General features: G+C 42.9%; 2 protein-coding genes across 3 annotated transcripts; both read left to right on the forward strand.

Annotated features, from left to right (window-relative positions):
- The first annotated feature begins 645 nt into the window (after positions 1-645).
- ankrd33aa (ankyrin repeat domain 33Aa) lies at positions 646-5902 on the forward strand. Its single transcript, XM_058083234.2, has 5 exons — positions 646-896; positions 1424-1749; positions 3234-3363; positions 3427-3567; positions 4129-5902. Exons 2-5 carry the CDS (start codon positions 1492-1494, stop codon positions 4929-4931), a joined length of 1332 nt encoding a protein of 443 aa, XP_057939217.2. The 5' UTR covers positions 646-896; positions 1424-1491; the 3' UTR covers positions 4932-5902.
- A 1420-nt stretch (positions 5903-7322) lies between these two features.
- Positions 7323-15332, forward strand: acvrl1 (activin A receptor like type 1). 2 transcript variants are annotated; one of them, XM_058083165.2, is made up of 10 exons: positions 7328-7763; positions 10101-10172; positions 10544-10780; positions 10878-11083; positions 11161-11260; positions 11333-11479; positions 11564-11839; positions 11919-12116; positions 14081-14211; positions 14489-15332. In XM_058083165.2, exons 2-10 carry the CDS (start codon positions 10103-10105, stop codon positions 14633-14635), a joined length of 1512 nt encoding a protein of 503 aa, XP_057939148.2. In that variant the 5' UTR covers positions 7328-7763; positions 10101-10102; the 3' UTR covers positions 14636-15332. The 2 variants fall into 2 exon arrangements, with proteins under 2 accessions (XP_078653856.1, XP_057939148.2); XM_078797730.1 differs by having other exon boundaries at positions 7323-7763; positions 11333-11839.
- The last annotated feature ends 1029 nt before the right edge of the window (positions 15333-16361 follow it).

Here is a 16361-nt window from a genome sequence, read left to right on the forward strand (position 1 = left end):
GATTAAAAATCCTTTGACAGCTCTAGACCGCAATTTAAGTGTGAATGTGTTTCTTCTCATTTTTATTGTATCTAATTTTAAGTCGCTTTGATTGCAGCCATTCTAAACATGTTTTAAACACGTTTTTAAAAGCGGAACTATAATAAGTGAACTATAATAAGCTGTTGAGGCAAAATGGAGTGCACTACTCGGTGGCAACCAGCAGATGCCGCCAAGTAGTCTGGTCTCAACTACATTGTGGGCTGCAGAACCAAAACATAGACCAACGTGCACAGATCCTTTCTGCGGGGTTCAGTTCAGGACTTTCAGAGAGATAATGAACACATCTTGTTAAAAAGAGGATAAAAACAGTCCCCACAGTTTGGGTTAGTTACATTTAGTTACATGATTTAGTCCCAATGCCATCCATAGCTAGGACTCTCCCCAGACAGCATGGATGCATTGGTGGTGTGGACACCGAGACAGGCTTGCTTAGACGCCACAGACGGGCCAAGGGGGGCAGTCTGTGGACCGAGAGAGCCGTGGAGACAAGTGAGAAAGACGAGAGGCAGAAGGAGGGAGGGGGGGGGGGGGGGTGAGAACAGACTACCTCAACAGACTGCGAGGGGAGCAAGGCTTGTTGCCTCTGTGTGTTTCTTTCTCTTAATCCCTAAATCTTGGGTAATCGGGATGACGGGGGAAAAGCATGTTGTCTGATTTAGGACGCCACTCGGCGAGGGGGGGCTGGCTGCTCGGACCATCCAACAGGACATGGAGGGAGCGGGCAGAGTCGAGCTGCAGATAGTTTGGGGAACTTCAACTTAACCACTTTCTTACCAGAGAAGCGGTCCTGTGCAGCAAAATGTTGAAAAAGAGAGAAAAAAGAAGCGGACTTTCTGTGCTGGGATCCTTTTAGGGTGAGACTTATTGCAATGTATGCAATGAATGTGTGCTTTAACCGTAGACGGCAGGTCATTGTGTAACTTCCATTTGGGCATCACTATAAAAACAGAAGCTTGAGCAGATTATAAAGGTGTTGATGAACAGGAAGGGGAAGCCGCAACTGAAGTTAAATTTTAATCTTAAAGGTATAAATTCAATTCTTAACCGTCAAAAAGATGATAAGTGTGACATTTGCCTAATATTAGTTGGAAGTGCTTTTAAAAAGCTGCTATAAGCTTGTGGTACACTCGGCCAATGCATCAACTAAATAAGACTTACGGATAAGTAGGGCTGAAGTTAGGGGAAGCTCCTCATCCTGTTTAGGCCTCTCATGCCACCATGCCTATTAATAAGCCAACTACAAATGTGGGCACACAGCCGCGACAGCAATCCAACGAGAAGAGCGATACGGGCCTTTGTGTCCGAGTCTCCAAAATCTGACCAGGAATCAGGAACGTTTGGGAAACACTAGCGTATGTAATGTTCAACATCTCTGTTTAAGATGGCGATGGTGTACGGCGGACAAGACTCTCAAGTGTGATCCATACGGAAGGGTGGGGGGGGGGCTTCATGGCCTCAACAAGCGACGACCCCCACTTGGGCCCCGGCCCATCTGAGTATTCAGAGATCACTCCGGATTCAGACTCTGTAAGTCTACTTTCTGACGACTCGGTGCTTCCCAACTTTGAGAGGGACGAGTACAAGTACGCGGAGCCACCTGGAACGCTGTATGAGGCGTGTGCTCGGAATGATGCCACATCCCTGAAGAGGATCTTGGAGAGAGGCGTTACCAAGGAAGAGGCCATGGAACTGGACATTAACAGCAGGGTGAGTTCAGGAGGAGAAGATGAGAACATTACAATTAAGGATCGACCGATATATCGGGCCGATATTTGAGTTCTGTACTTGAATCGGTATCGTCCGATACGCGCGAGGGTTCGTCCATATATTTTTCCGCCGATGATCACATCGATGCTGGAGAAAACTTAAAGTTTTGCACATGGTTGAATATTTATTCCTTTTAAAGTTGGTAATACTGTTTAAGTAAGTTAAGTATACTGTTTAAGTAAGTTAAGTATACTGTTTAAGTAAGTTAAGTATACTGTTTAAGTAAGTTTAAGTATACTGTTTAAGTAAGTTAAGTATACTGTTCAAGTAAGTTAAGTATACTGTTTAAGTAAGTTAAGTATACTGTTTAAGTAAGTTAAGTATACTGTTTAAGTAAGTTTAAGTATACTGTTTAAGTAAGTTAAGTATACTGTTTAAGTAAGTTAAGTATACTGTTTAAGTAAGTTAAGTATACTGTTTAAGTAAGTTAAGTATACTGTTTAAGTAAGTTAAGTATACTGTTTAAGTAAGTTTAAGTATACTGTTTAAGTAAGTTAAGTATACTGTTTAAGTAAGTTAAGTATACTGTTTAAGTAAGTTAAGTATACTGTTTAAGTAAGTTAAGTATACTGTTTAAGTAAGTTAAGTATACTGTTTAAGTAAGTTAAGTATACTGTTTAAGTAAGTTTAAGTATACTGTTTAAGTAAGTTAAGTATACTGTTTAAGTAAGTTAAGTATACTGTTTAAGTAAGTTAAGTATACTGTTTAAGTAAGTTAAGTATACTGTTTAAGTAAGTTTAAGTATACTGTTTAAGTAAGTTAAGTATACTGTTTAAGTAAGTTAAGTATACTGTTTAAGTAAGTTAAGTATACTGTTTAAGTAAGTTAAGTATACTGTTTAAGTAAGTTAAGTATACTGTTTAAGTAAGTTAAGTATACTGTTTAAGTAAGTTAAGTATACTGTTTAAGTAAGTTAAGTATACTGTTTAAGTAAGTTAAGTATACTGTTTAAGTAAGTTTAAGTATATTGTTTAAGTAAGTTAAGTATACTGTTTAAGTAAGTTTAAGTATACTGTTTAAGTAAGTTAAGTATACTGTTTAAGTAAGTTAAGTATACTGTTTAAGTAAGTTAAGTATACTGTTTAAGTAAGTTAAGTATACTGTTTAAGTAAGTTTAAGTATACTGTTTAAGAAATCTGAATCCTTCTGTGTTCAGTGTTTACATTTCAATAAATATTTGTTTAAACTTGAGACCTGTAATATTTGTTATCATTGTCATTTTTCATATAAATTGAGGAAGCAAAAGCAGTATCGGCCACAAATATCAAGCAAAATTGGCCATCGGCTAAGAGTGATGGAAAAAAATTGGTATTGGCATCAGCCTGAAAAAAACCATGTCGGTGGATCCCGAATTACAACAACCAGTAGAGCGATGTCCGTAAAAGACTCCAAAATATCGATGTTGTGTTTTATTCCCTGTCAGAATGGACTGATGGTGGCAGTGTGCAAAGGATTTGTGGACATTGTGGCCATGCTGCACGCGTGCCCCCTAATAGACGTAAACCACCAAGACAGCGACGGCAACACGGCCCTCATGATCGCCGCCCAGGCCGGTACGTTAAACAAACCTTCATTCGTCACACCATGTGATGCATGCTGTTGTTTCGTGCATCCAGGCTTCTCTACCATCCTAAACTACATCCTCAACTACTACTCTGGCGTGGACACTGAGGTCAGGGACCCCCGTGGCTTCACCGCCCTTATCAAAGCTGGCCTGCAGGGCAGAGAAGACTGTGTCTCCGCGCTGCTAATGCATGGTGAGTCCATGCATGGGATTTACAATAAACCTCAAAGTAAACAATTAGGATTTTTATAATGCCTCATATTTCACCCACTAGCAAGATCTCATAAAGTATAGACTGGTCCTATATTTCATCTCATTTCATATTATCTGCAAACTGTATTTGTATATAACTCTGGGTAAAATTGTTGATTTGTTCATATTTGGGTTGTTTATATTGTTTATTTTTTTACTCTTGCTGCTGTGCAATGCAAATTCCCCCCCTGAGGGACGAATAAAGGCATATCTTATCTTATCTTATCTTATCTAGAATGTATACAATCGGTGTTGTACATTTGGCCAATGGAGGACGCGATAAACTACTCACATGGTTTGAGTAATAACTACACACCCAAACCCAAAAAGGCTTCCACCTCCCAGCATGCATCACTTTGTGAGCTGCAGCAGAAAATGCAAGTACATGGACTACTCGGCTCATATCTATAATTCCCAAAATAGCCACATGGTGGTGCCGTATGACTGCGTTGAACTTTTCCACACTTTGAAACTCACATGCATTGAAATTGTGGTCTCACAGGCGCAGATATGAACGCAACCGACTATGTCCAGGGGCGTGGCCTGAAGGACTGGATCTTGAGAACCGGAAGATTTGAGACCATGAACAGAATCCGCCGACTGCAGGCCCTTCCTGTCGCTGAACAGTTTTGCGAGAACTACGCTCCCGAGTGGCCTGAGCTCAAGCAGATGGTGGCCAACGCCACCGCCGCCAAAACCACAGGTCAGAAACTGAGGCAGCGCTTGAAGGACAGCTTCAGTTTCAGCTTCCCTCAAGACCCCCAGGACAATGGAGTCATGGACCACATGGTGCGCATGACCACGAGCATCCACAGCCCCCTCATCGCCACCGGGTGCCGTCCGCTGTGTCCCAGTAGCCCACCCGAAATGGGCAAACGCCGCTTTGCTGTTCCTGAATTAGTGGACATGCACAGCAGCAAAGATCTGGAGGAGGGAACCGAGTCACACAGCACCGGCTCCATCACCTCCTCCTCTCCCACGGCCGCATCCGCTGCCTCCGTATCCCTGACCTCCTGCTGTCAACATTCCGAATGCAGGGACAGCATGGCGCCGGGCGGGATGAGAGCGTTCATTCCTCGCAGCGTGGCTCGCAGAAACAGCATCTTCCCATCTGGTTGCGTACCGAAAATTGAAGTGACCAGATCGGGCGAGCCGACGCCAAAGAAGGAGAAGAAGAAGAAAAGGCAGAAGGGCTACCTGGAGCCTCCTGTGTGGAAATACAAGGAGGCCAAGGAGGAGAAAAAGCAAGAAAAGAAACGACAAGAAAGAATGTCCAATGGGTCCAAACCAAACAAATCAACATAATACCAAAAAATGACATTTCCTTCATTGACTGTGGTCAGGTGACCTAAAAGCTGCTAGGGCGAATACGCAAGATTGACCCGACTCAGGCCCGATTCCGTTTGCTTTTACTCATTTTTGTAACGTAGCCGGATGCAGACTTATTTAACGTAGTTACAGCGGTGTGAAAAAGTGTTTGCCCCCTTCCTTCCCCTTCAATGACAACACAACCGAACACAAAATGCAGTTTTTTTTTTTTTTACATGAAACTTTGTTTTATTCAGGCAGGAAACAAAACAACGAGTTTGTGGCCGTTTGTTTCCGTTTGCGGTCACCAACAATGTTTGCGGTGGTTCCGTTTATCACCAGCCAAGTACTTCAGGTCCTGAAGCAGCAAAACATCCTCGGACCATCGCACTACCACCACTGTATTTTACTGGTATGATGTTGTTTTTCTGAAATACAGCTTTGCTTTTATGCCAGATGTAATGGGACACACAGATCATGTTATAAAGCACATATAAACCATATAAACCAAGTTTCATCTAAAGACTCCATTTTGTGTTCAGTAGTGTTGTTATTGTCTAATGTTTAATTAATTACAAAATAAGACATCAGGAAGGGGGCAAACGCCACATCCTGTCCATCGGGAACAAAAGTAATGTGTCATGAAGGTAAAGCCATACGATAGACTTGTGTACCTGCTTGTTAAAATCCAAAGTTTTACGTCCCTGTAGCACGTCTGTAGCACGTCTGTAGCACGTCTGTAGCACGTCTATAGCACGTCTATAGCACGTCTGTAGCACGTCTGTGATGGCGCCACATTAAACCAAATGACTTTTCACAGTCAACAGGAAGTTTGGGCACTTTTATTGGTTTTACTTCTGCAAAACATCACATGCTGGCGTACAATTTACGAGTTTTGACTATCTCTATAGAGCTAATTATAATTAGCTTTGTATAAAAGTACGAAGACATACTTCAGATAATGTTTCTTCCGATAGCTAAAAATAATATTGCTGTATTTAATGTAAATATTCTCATAGGTAGAGCATAAAAAAAACTGTTTACGACCTTCTAAATAAAGATATTCACATTAGAGCCCTGTAGACATGAAATAACACCCCTACAGTCACTTTTACACGAGTATTACCCAATATAGGACACATAAAAAAGCAAATACAGTGGAGAGGGACGAGTGGGGCCGAAACATTTCACTCTTTTATGAGGTGAAAAACAATATGTAGCACTTTCCTGATGTTCCTCTGATCCGACACGTAACTTTGATTACTCACTGATGATAACAAACTTAAGGAACATACAATGCATGTTCTCCGGTGGCATGCCATAGCTCCTCATCCCTGAACTTCTCTAATCCTTTAATGGGATTGGCAGGCTCGTTACGTAACAATGAACTTTTTAGCGTTTGGCTGATTGTGTTTTGTTCATGTACTTTAAATTCTCATCTGCAGCCAAAGCTGGAGAAACACAAACAATGTTGTTGTTTATTTATTACATTATTTTCACTTTTGGGTCTCACTTCCTCCTGATGGAGGGAACTGGCTGACTTGGGGTCAGCTCTGTATTAAATATATCCAGGGTGCAGGGAAGGAGCACATAAGCCGCCACTCCAGCCCAGACGGACACAGTTAGACCTGAGACAGTAACTTGATACTTGTGGCTAAAGCTAGGAGTACACGGCCACCAAAACAGTACTATAATACCACAAACCCATCCAGACCAACTAATGGCAAGGGGGGGGGGGGGGCAAATAGCTATATTTTCTTCTTTTCCACACGTCAGCCAATATGACGATACCACTTCCAGCTGTGCCTGCGGCCACGAAGCAAAGTGACGAAGAAGAGAGGAGGGATTTTAGATGAAAAATAACGTCAAATGCATGTTTGCAGAAGACAACAACGTATCCCGCTCGGCATCTTCCACTTGAGGATGATACTGTATTGCAATATGATGTACGCGTGGCAGGTTTCCAACATAAGGAGCCCAAACACAGCCCAAGACCACCTGTGGGCCAAGTGGAAGGACGGTGGAGGAGCACAAGGTCTGCCATCCACCGTCATGGAGGAGTGGAAGATGATACAAGTAGCAACCTGTTTAGCTCTGGTGGATTTCTAACCACTTCTAAAAATACATTATTAAAAATAGATTATTAAGACATGAGCTAACATGAACATGAACTATGACACCATAGAGTATGCATAATTAGAGCCATACAGTACACAAGTACTCCATCATCATATTGAGGATGATATCTGGATTTGGCCTCCTTATTGTATCATGAAGTGTTTAAAGCACATTCCTGCCAGTATGCAGTGCAGGCTCAGTCCACAGGGGAAAAGGAAAATGAGAGGTTTAGCAACAGGAAAACCGCTATGAGAACATTCCAGGCAGAGCTGAGGCTGAGTGGGACAATAAGGGGTGGGACAAACTATACACGTTGTTTGAAAAAAAGAGTAATCTTGCCTTTTGATCATGTTCAAAGAAGTCAACCAAAGTCCTGGCTTCATACGACAGAGGTTGTTGGAGAACCCCTCCGGGTAGAAGGAGTCCAGCACCGGTACTTTGTTTATCATTGTAGATGTGGACTGAGATGAGATCGTCTATTTCGGTGGCTGCTCCTGCGAATATTTGTCAACATTTCAACGATTTTTACAACACCAGCTTTTAGTCGACACCGTCTGAGGATATGGCTTCGTTTCACTTCAGCCTTTCTTGAAGGAAAGTAAAGGAATGGAGACGTTGGCGTTTTAAAGAGGCGGCGGAGAGACACTTGAAGTTGACATGGGAGACGTGCGGAGTTCACACGCATCACGTTAAAAGGAGAGCTGATAACAGGTAAATGGCGTCGGATGCACTCTGTTAACTTTCCGCAGCTTCTAATGCGCTCTTCTAATGGCATGAAGTGCACCTGATATGGAAACATAAATCACATTTCTCCAGCGAACTAAACAGGTGTCGTACACCTGAGAAGGAGATGGAAATGTTACCGATTTACAAAGTTACCCTGAGTACGTCACTGATACGTAAGTCAAGTCATGGCACATGAATAGCTCTGTTTTAACAAACAGACCAAACCATCCATTAGATGGGGGGGGGGGTTATTGATCACCAGTTCAACCAAGTTCATGTATTTTGCCAGTTAACAAAGTCATATTCCTTAAAAAAAATTTGCTTACACATCCATCTATTTTCTATACGGCTTATCCTCACTCGGTTCATGCTGGAGCCTATCCCAGCCGACTTCAGGCAAGAGGCGGGGTACACCCTGGACTGGTCACCAGCCAATGGCAGGGCATATTTAGACAAACATTCATAATTAATTCATAATCATTCATACCTTTGGACAATTTGGTTGCTATGCAGAATTCCTGGCAATGTATTCCAATGTATTCCTATAATGTATTCCTATAATGTATTCCTATAATGTATTCCTATAATGTATTCCTATCCCCACAGTCATTCCAAAGTTTCTCAACCACTGGATGGCTAACTTAAGGGCTGCACACTAAACACTCAGCTTGCAAGTTTTGTAGAATATGAGAACATGGATGGCTAAATCATTTCATTTGTGGCCAAGTCCAAGTTATTAAAGAAGGTTGAGGCCCAGTTTGGGGGGGCCCTCTGAGGCTGGCGGGCTGATGCATGCCTCCGCCATCCAGCACGCTAAGCACGCTAAGTCATCCAGATGGAATGAGAGATTTGCTTCCCCGAGTCTAAGCTGTCGATGGGAGGAAGAGATGACAATGGATCTTTTCCCCTCGGGTCACAGGGGCGTAGCGTTGGACGGAACGGAGACAAACCGGGGGGGGGGGGGGGGGCTTCAAGAGGAAGTGTGCCGGAGCCTACGATGGAGGATATAATTAGGCCTCCCTCCTATGTCAGGACCTGCAGATGATAAAATGATGGTCAGATAAATGAAAGCCAGCTGTGCCCCTCCACGGAGGAAAGGCGTGGGCGGAGTTGTGTTTATGCTAGACGCCAAGATTTGACCAGGTTGCGCAATGCAGGAAGTGCTTTCTGATGTTTGCTATTATCGTCTTGTGGTTTCAGAGCAGAGTGCACAGGGTTGGATTTAGAGGCAGGGGACGCATGCTAGCAATGCTAACATGCTAATGTTACAATGCTAACACCTAGCATCATAGTGCAATGTATTAGGAATTCTAAATGTCCCGAATGACTTTGGAACGATCTGAATGGGTTAAGAAATATGGAAGTACTTGGAAGCCTTTAAATGACAGACATGTCAACAACACTGGGAATGTTTTTGTTATCCTAAATTTGTCCAGCTCTTTTTGCAGTACATACTTGTAGCATGCTTTGTTGATGTATGACTGCTGCGCTACTACGCGACCCCCGGCGCTGCGGCCCTAAACAACGTTGAACAATGAGCAGCCAGAGTCTGGGCGGCTAGCCGGGCGGGGCCGCTCAATGGCAGGAAGCATAGCCATCAATATTTACTCTGCAAGCAAGGCAGCTGGGAAGTCAACAGGCTTGGAGCCTGGCTAGCAGCGCAGCGCTACACGCAGTCTCGGCACACTTATACAAACACTCGAGATTGCTGCCCCCCCCCCCCCCCCCCAAAAAAAAAAACCCAAGCAATTACAACACAGGCAGACAGGCTGGATCCTGTGTTGAACTTTGTTTTCCACACGACATTTTTCTACTCTTAATCTTGAATTTCAATCACAGAATCGTTATTATTGTTATTGTCTGACTATATGTACAGCCAGAGCTTATTTAACTAAAGTCCTTGTTTGTGTGAAGATATTTGGCTGATAAAGCGGATTCAGATTCAGCAAATTATTATTATTATTATTACTGGTCTTGAACCAGTCATGATGTGCTATAGTTATCACTATATTGACAGTTACTATGGTAAACATTATGTCATTGGATGCTCATATCACCGAGTACTTCGATACAAAAAAATTCAAAATGTAAAAAAAAAAAACTGTATTATGGAAAGCAGGAAGTGAACAAATGTAACAGTTGGTGATTGTAAAAGTACCAGATGGAGGGGTAGGATTTAATAAGCTTTGCTTCTTCCTGGGAACTGATTATGGGATGCACTCAATTGGAATCTGATGCATGTTCAAATGAAATAAAACCATTACTATTATTATTTTCTTTTTATTACTAATGATATTTAATCTTTCTGCATGTGGTCCACAGAGATGGGCGGCTCTGCTCGCTTCATGACGATGTTGGTCGGACTGTTGCTGTTGGTGTCTGCTCGCCCTGCGGGTGAGTGATGCAAATGTACCGGCACATTAATATTACACATTTTGCCACGGGTATTTGACCGGTCTGTCATGGTAGGTAGGTAGGTACTTTATTCATCAAATTTGCAGCAGTCATCCAACACATTTACACTTATTTGCAATTTCTAGTGTTCAGTTCAGAAGTTTGGGAATTTTCCAGCTTTGAGGAGCTTACCAATCACAAATGCCTCCTGGTGAACAAAAACAGCAAAAAAAAAAGCTTTTTGTTGTTTTAATGCTAGGTTGTCCTCCTCTAAAGCAAACAAAAAGCAAATCATGTCTGGAGAAGGTTAGCTCTTAGGTCAGCCATGTGTACTTATCGAAGGGATGACGGTACGTTTTCCTCACCGGCAGAGTCCGAGGATGACGGGAAGCATCTCTGTACATGCGAGAACGACAAAGGCACGTGTGTGAACAACACATGCAGAGGGGACATCTGCTTTTACATGTGGGTGCAAGGCCACGAGGAGAAAGGTTGCTTTTCCAACCATAACTACAGGGAGCAGTGCTTCACCTCCTTCGAACGCTTCCACGTCTACTGCTGCAGGGAGAACCTATGCAACGCCTTTGCTACGCCACCTCCGAACATCAGTCAGTAATCCAACTCCTCAGTCTGAGTACTACCACAACGATTTGTACTGTGCTTTACTATGACATTAAAAAACGTATGTAACATTTGTGGCTCCAGATGGAGAAACAACGACAGCCCCCCCCCAGCGGCTCCCCCCAGACCTGTGGATCACTGTGGCTCTGCTGCTCTTATTTACGCTCTCCAGCTTGTGTGGACTGCTGTTGTTCCTTCGCTTCCGGCGTACACACGCCTGCCTCAAAAACGTTGACGACCACAACGTTAGCATGCACAAGGTTCCCAACGGCGACGAGCCCACGTATGGCGTAAGGGATTCGATATTAAATGTGATGTCATCATGTCTGGACTTTACTTTGACTGGGCTTCCTGTGTCCTCCACCAGGGGATATTTGATGAGTTCTGCACCTCAGGGAGCGGAACCGGGCTGCCCTATCTGGTTCAAAGGACTATGGCCAGGCAGATCTCACTTGTGGAATGTGTTGGTTAGTCTCCATCACAACCTCTGGCTCCTTCTGTCATGGAGTTCTACAATTGTTTAATGATGCCCGTCCCAGGTAAAGGCAGGTACGGAGAAGTGTGGAGAGGAACTTGGATGGGTGAGAGTGTAGCCGTCAAGATCTTTTCTTCAAGAGATGAGCAGTCCTGGTTCAGAGAGACCGAGATCTACAATACTGTGCAGCTTCGGCATGACAACATCTTGGGTACTGCGCTGGATTTGATCCCAGTAGATGTGGAGCTTCAGATAAAAAGCTCCAAAAAACACGTGTCTTCACTTCTCGCCCTAGGCTTCATAGCCTCGGATATGACATCCAAGAACTCCAGCACCCAGCTGTGGCTCGTCACGCACTTTCACGAGCTGGGTTCGCTCTACGACTTCCTGCAGTACAGCAGCTTGGAGCCCGAGAGCTGCCTGAAGATGTGCCTGTCTATGGCGTGCGGCTTGGTTCACCTCCACACTGAGATCGTCAGCTCCCAGGGCAAACCCGCCATCGCTCACCGAGATTTGAAGAGCAGGAACATCCTGGTGAAGAGGAACGGGCAGTGCTGCATCGCTGACCTCGGTACGAATGCAGCGGTACCAACGGGTCCGTCACGGTGCATCGGCATCCAGAAGGTTCTGCTTTATCTTGACTCTCACAGGTCTGGCCGTGATCCACTCCCAGTCCAATGACTATCTGGACGTGGGCCACAACCCTCGCGTTGGCACCAAGCGCTACATGGCACCCGAGGTCCTGGAGGAGAGCATCCGTATGGATGTCTTTGAGTCCTACAAGCAAACTGATATCTGGGCCCTGGGCTTGGTCTTCTGGGAAATTTCACGCAGAACGATCATCAATGGTAGTGTATGCTGTTGATATGCTGTTTATGTGCTGTTTATATGCTGTTTATGTGCTGTTTATGTGCTGTTTATGTGCTGTTGATATGCTGTTTATATGCTGTTTATGTGCTGTTTATGTGCTGTTTATGTGCTGTTTATGTGCTGTTTATGTGCTGTTTATGTGCTGTTTATGTGCTGTTTATATGCTGTTTATGTGCTGTTTATATGCTGTTTATGTGCTGTTTATGTGCTGTTTATGTGCTGTTTATGTGCTGTTTATGTGCTGTTTATATGCTGTTTATGTGCTGTTTATATGCTGTTTATGTGCTGTTTATGTGCTGTTTATATGCTGTTTATGTGCTGTTTATATGCTGTTTATGTGCTGTTGATATGCTGTTTATGTGCTGTTTATATGCTGTTTATGTGCTGTTTATATGCTGTTTATGTGCTGTTGATATGCTGTTTATGTGCTGTTTATATGCTGTTTATGTGCTGTTTATGTGCTGTTTATGTGCTGTTTATGTGCTGTTTATGTGCTGTTTATGTGCTGTTGATATGCTGTTGATATGCTGTTTATGTGCTGTTGATATGCTGTTTATGTGCTGTTTATATGCTGTTTATGTGCTGTTCATGTGCTGTTTATGTGCTGTTGATATGCTGTTTATGTGCTGTTTATGTGCTGTTTATATGCTGTTTATGTGCTGTTTATATGCTGTTTATGTGCTATTTATATGCTAGTTCAGGATTTCATCAACACATTTCCAAAAACATGCATGTTAGGTTCAATGGCGACTCCAGATTGTCCATAAGTATGAATGTGAGTTGACTGGCAACCAGTCCAGGGTGTACCCCGCCTCTCACCCAAAGCCAGCCAAGATAGCCTCCAGCATACCTGTGACCCTCGTGAAGATAAGCGGCATGGTTGATCATTTAAAAAACCGAAACGTCTTTTCTCGGCGCATTGATACAAATACTTATGCTAGTATTTTAATAGCAACAGCAGCAACAACACATATAATGTCCGCTCTCCTTGGGATGGCCGTGTCTTCCAGCACAAGTCGTGTGCTCCAGTCACGCTGACGGCAAACGAGCATGTTGTCGATATTTATATAGCTAGTCAACAAGTCAATACTTGTAGAACTGCAAGTCGCTAGCTTAGTCCGCAGCCGAACGTCAGCAGTACCCACTAAAGAAATTATGAATAAAGAACTAAATAAAGGTAAATGAGATTCCTTTGCATATTTTTCTGAAAAGATATCACAATAATTATTTCCCCTAGTACTTTAATTACATTTATAAAGGAGTAATTCTGTAGGTTGGGAGTAATTCCTTTACTTTTGGGGAAAGTAACTCATAACTATAACTAATTAATGTGCCTTTTTTACGCTACAAAGTACAACAGACAGTGAAAAGATATGTTTATGTTTCTGGTGGTAAATCTGCGTAATAACAGCGATTTATGATCCGTGTGTGTACTGGATGTGCGTGTACTGGATGTGTGTGTACTGCATGTGTTGTGTTTTCTCAGGCGTGTCTGTCACGCCGCCGTGTGTACGTTTGAGGCAGTTAGTCCCGTGTCTCTCAGCACTCGGCTGCTTTCTTTGTCTGGGTCTGTCTCTAATATCCTCGCTCGTTATTAGCACTAGCGTAACCGTCCTATCTGGTGTCAGCACTTGCTTGTACATACTCCAGACGCCGGTCTGCAAGCACGCAGATGCATACACATACTGTAAATACACACACACACACACTGTGTACTACACATTCATAGCGTTTATGATCATATTCACAAGGGAGTCTTTATCTGCTGTCTTGTTTAATCCACAACGTCCCATTAGCTCCATACAAAAATGCTATTTCAGGCCTGATGGAAAGATGGGGGTGATACTGAGTTTTACAATTTCAGTTAGCAATTTTTCCACGAGGCCTCATGGAATGTGCTGAAATATTTTTGGAGCCAAAATCGTTTTGTTTTTTTTCCCAGGGATTGTGGAAGAGTATCGTCCTCCCTTCTTTGACCTGGTGCCCTCCGATCCCAGCTATGAGGAGATGAAGAAAGTAGTCTGCGTGGATCAGCAGAGGCCCAGCTTGCACAACCGGCTCCACTCCCACCCAGTAGGCTGTCCACTGTTAGACTCTTTGGGGGTCCAAACTTTGTCACTGAGGGGCTCATACTGGAAAATCAAAGGATGCGGAGTACCAAATTAGGAACTTTATTTTGAATATTGTTTAAAAAAGAGATTTGTATTACTAGTGTCAAACATCCTTTTGCCCATGTGCCACATTTTGGACACCCTCCCCAGTCTACCCAGCTATTGTGCAGGTTTTGACATACTGTCGAAGTACGTAGTACTAGTGGTATTCATGTGCTGGGCTGTCTGCGTGTGTCCAGATCATGTCATCCATAGTGAAGATCATGAAGGAGTGTTGGTTCCAGAACCCCCCCGCCCGCCTCACGGCACTGCGGGTGAAGAAGACCCTCTCCAAACATGACCAGGACAGTGACTTCAGCATCAACAAACTTAAGCAGGACATCTAGATCACCACGCCGGCGACTCCAAGCATATTGTTAAAATATGTGCTACATTCCCGCCAGCACGGTGATGAATATCATTAGCATATTTTTATGATCCCGAGCACGATGCCTTTTCTTAAAACATTATCATTTGTGTCTAGACTGTTTTGTACCCAAGGCTATTTTACTTTCCCGTGACTAAAATCCCCCAAAATGCTAAGCAGAGACACAATGAGGAAGACTTTCACTATGAATAATAATTATAAGGCTCAACATAACACAATGCCTGTTCTCTAAGCACCTAAGTACCTTTTGTGAAATGACTTTAGCCGCACGCACACATTGAATTATTTAGTTGTGTATATGTAAAACACATTATTTTTGTAGTTAATAAGGGCTATGCAATATAACATATTAAATATGTCATATTGTATGTATTTTTTTTTTAAATTGATGTATTTTTCAAGTGATTGGCATTTGAACACTTTGATTTGTACCCAATGCAATCCTCCTGTTGACCACTAGAGGTCACTAAACGTTAAGGCTAAAGGATTGTGATGATCACGCTGGGAGGAGCAGTATTACACAAACCCCTTAAAGAGGAGGCCAATAAATGACTTTATCAATACAATCCTGAGCTAACAGGATTGTATTGATAAAGTCATAACTATAAAGTCCAACAATGAAATTAAAAAGTCAATGTTTGAATTATGCAGGCGGGGGGACTAAGATGACATATTATTTAAAATTCAATCCCAATTGTAATTAAAATGACATGGTAAAATACATTTGGATGTTGTCTTTTTCTTTATAATTATGTGTTCATTACTGGTGATGCAATGGCCATCTTAAATGTCCATAAGTGTGAATAAAATCAATTTTATTTGTATAGCACTTAAAAGCTACCCAAGACACCTGATAACAACATTAAATAAGGAGAAATAAACACGATAGGTTATAATCAAATAAAAGAAAAGAGAAATGATGCTTTTTCACATGTGTCTTGTGATCACCCAACATCAGCTGGGATAGGCTCCAGCACTCCTACGCCCTTAATGATGATAGCCGGTACAGAAAATGATTATGGTGGAAAAGTGGACTGGTCATTTTGTGTTCATTTATTCCACTCGTGTGTTCATGTTGCACCTTTGTCTTTGTGTGTGTCTGTGTGGTTGCTGACCAAACTCTATATAGATAATAACAAACGCCCGCTGTCTGGTCAGTGTGATCAAGAGCTGGTTATTTTTAAACTCTGCAAAGGGGAAGGGGGCGTCGTGGGACCAGAGAGGCCTGAGTGGCTGTCTGAGTTCACGTTTCCGTCTGTTTCCCTCTCGTGTTATGGATGTCCCAGCTAGAGGAGGTGGGGGGGTTGGTTGAGGAGATACTGTAGATGCAACATGGATGCAACACAGTGCACAGAAAATGGCCGGGAAAGACAACTGAGACGCACTCAAGCTCGACAACCAACACACTTGTGAGCATTCCGGGAGGGTTAGTGATAAAAGCGAGCACTGAAAAGTCCCAAAAGCAGATCTCACTGATCTCACTTGAGCTCCATTCACAGGTCGTGCTACGGTGTGATAAATGGCCACCAATGGTTGCTTCTTTGAACAGAACATATTAGCAGGAAGCCCTTTCTTTGCAACTGATGAGTCACAGTGGTTGAATGGAAACATCTATCTTCCGTAAACAATCTCTTTTTCCGTGCCAAGACATATCTAACATTGTATTAGCAATTGTGTTTTTAAAC

This window comes from Doryrhamphus excisus, linkage group LG17 (assembly GCF_037039965.1).
Source record: "Doryrhamphus excisus strain RoL-2023G ecotype Guam linkage group LG17, RoL_Dexc_Guam_v1.1, whole genome shotgun sequence".
NCBI classification, from domain to species: Eukaryota; Metazoa; Chordata; class Actinopteri; order Syngnathiformes; family Syngnathidae; genus Doryrhamphus; species Doryrhamphus excisus.

Excerpts from the sequence above, each read along its gene's own strand:
- ankrd33aa (XM_058083234.2), top strand. The coding sequence starts at position 1,492 with ATGGCCTCAACAAGCGACGACCCCCACTTGGGCCCCGGCCCATCTGAG. Across the intron at positions 1,750-3,233 it reads AACTGGACATTAACAGCAGG|AATGGACTGATGGTGGCAGT; the intron begins GTGAGTTCAGGA and ends ATTCCCTGTCAG. Across the intron at positions 3,568-4,128 it reads CTCCGCGCTGCTAATGCATG|GCGCAGATATGAACGCAACC; the intron begins GTGAGTCCATGC and ends GTGGTCTCACAG.
- acvrl1 (XM_078797730.1), top strand. The coding sequence starts at position 10,103 with ATGGGCGGCTCTGCTCGCTTCATGACGATGTTGGTCGGACTGTTGCTG. Across the intron at positions 11,084-11,160 it reads GCGACGAGCCCACGTATGGC|GGGATATTTGATGAGTTCTG; the intron begins GTAAGGGATTCG and ends GTCCTCCACCAG. Across the intron at positions 14,212-14,488 it reads ACCGGCTCCACTCCCACCCA|ATCATGTCATCCATAGTGAA; the intron begins GTAGGCTGTCCA and ends GCGTGTGTCCAG.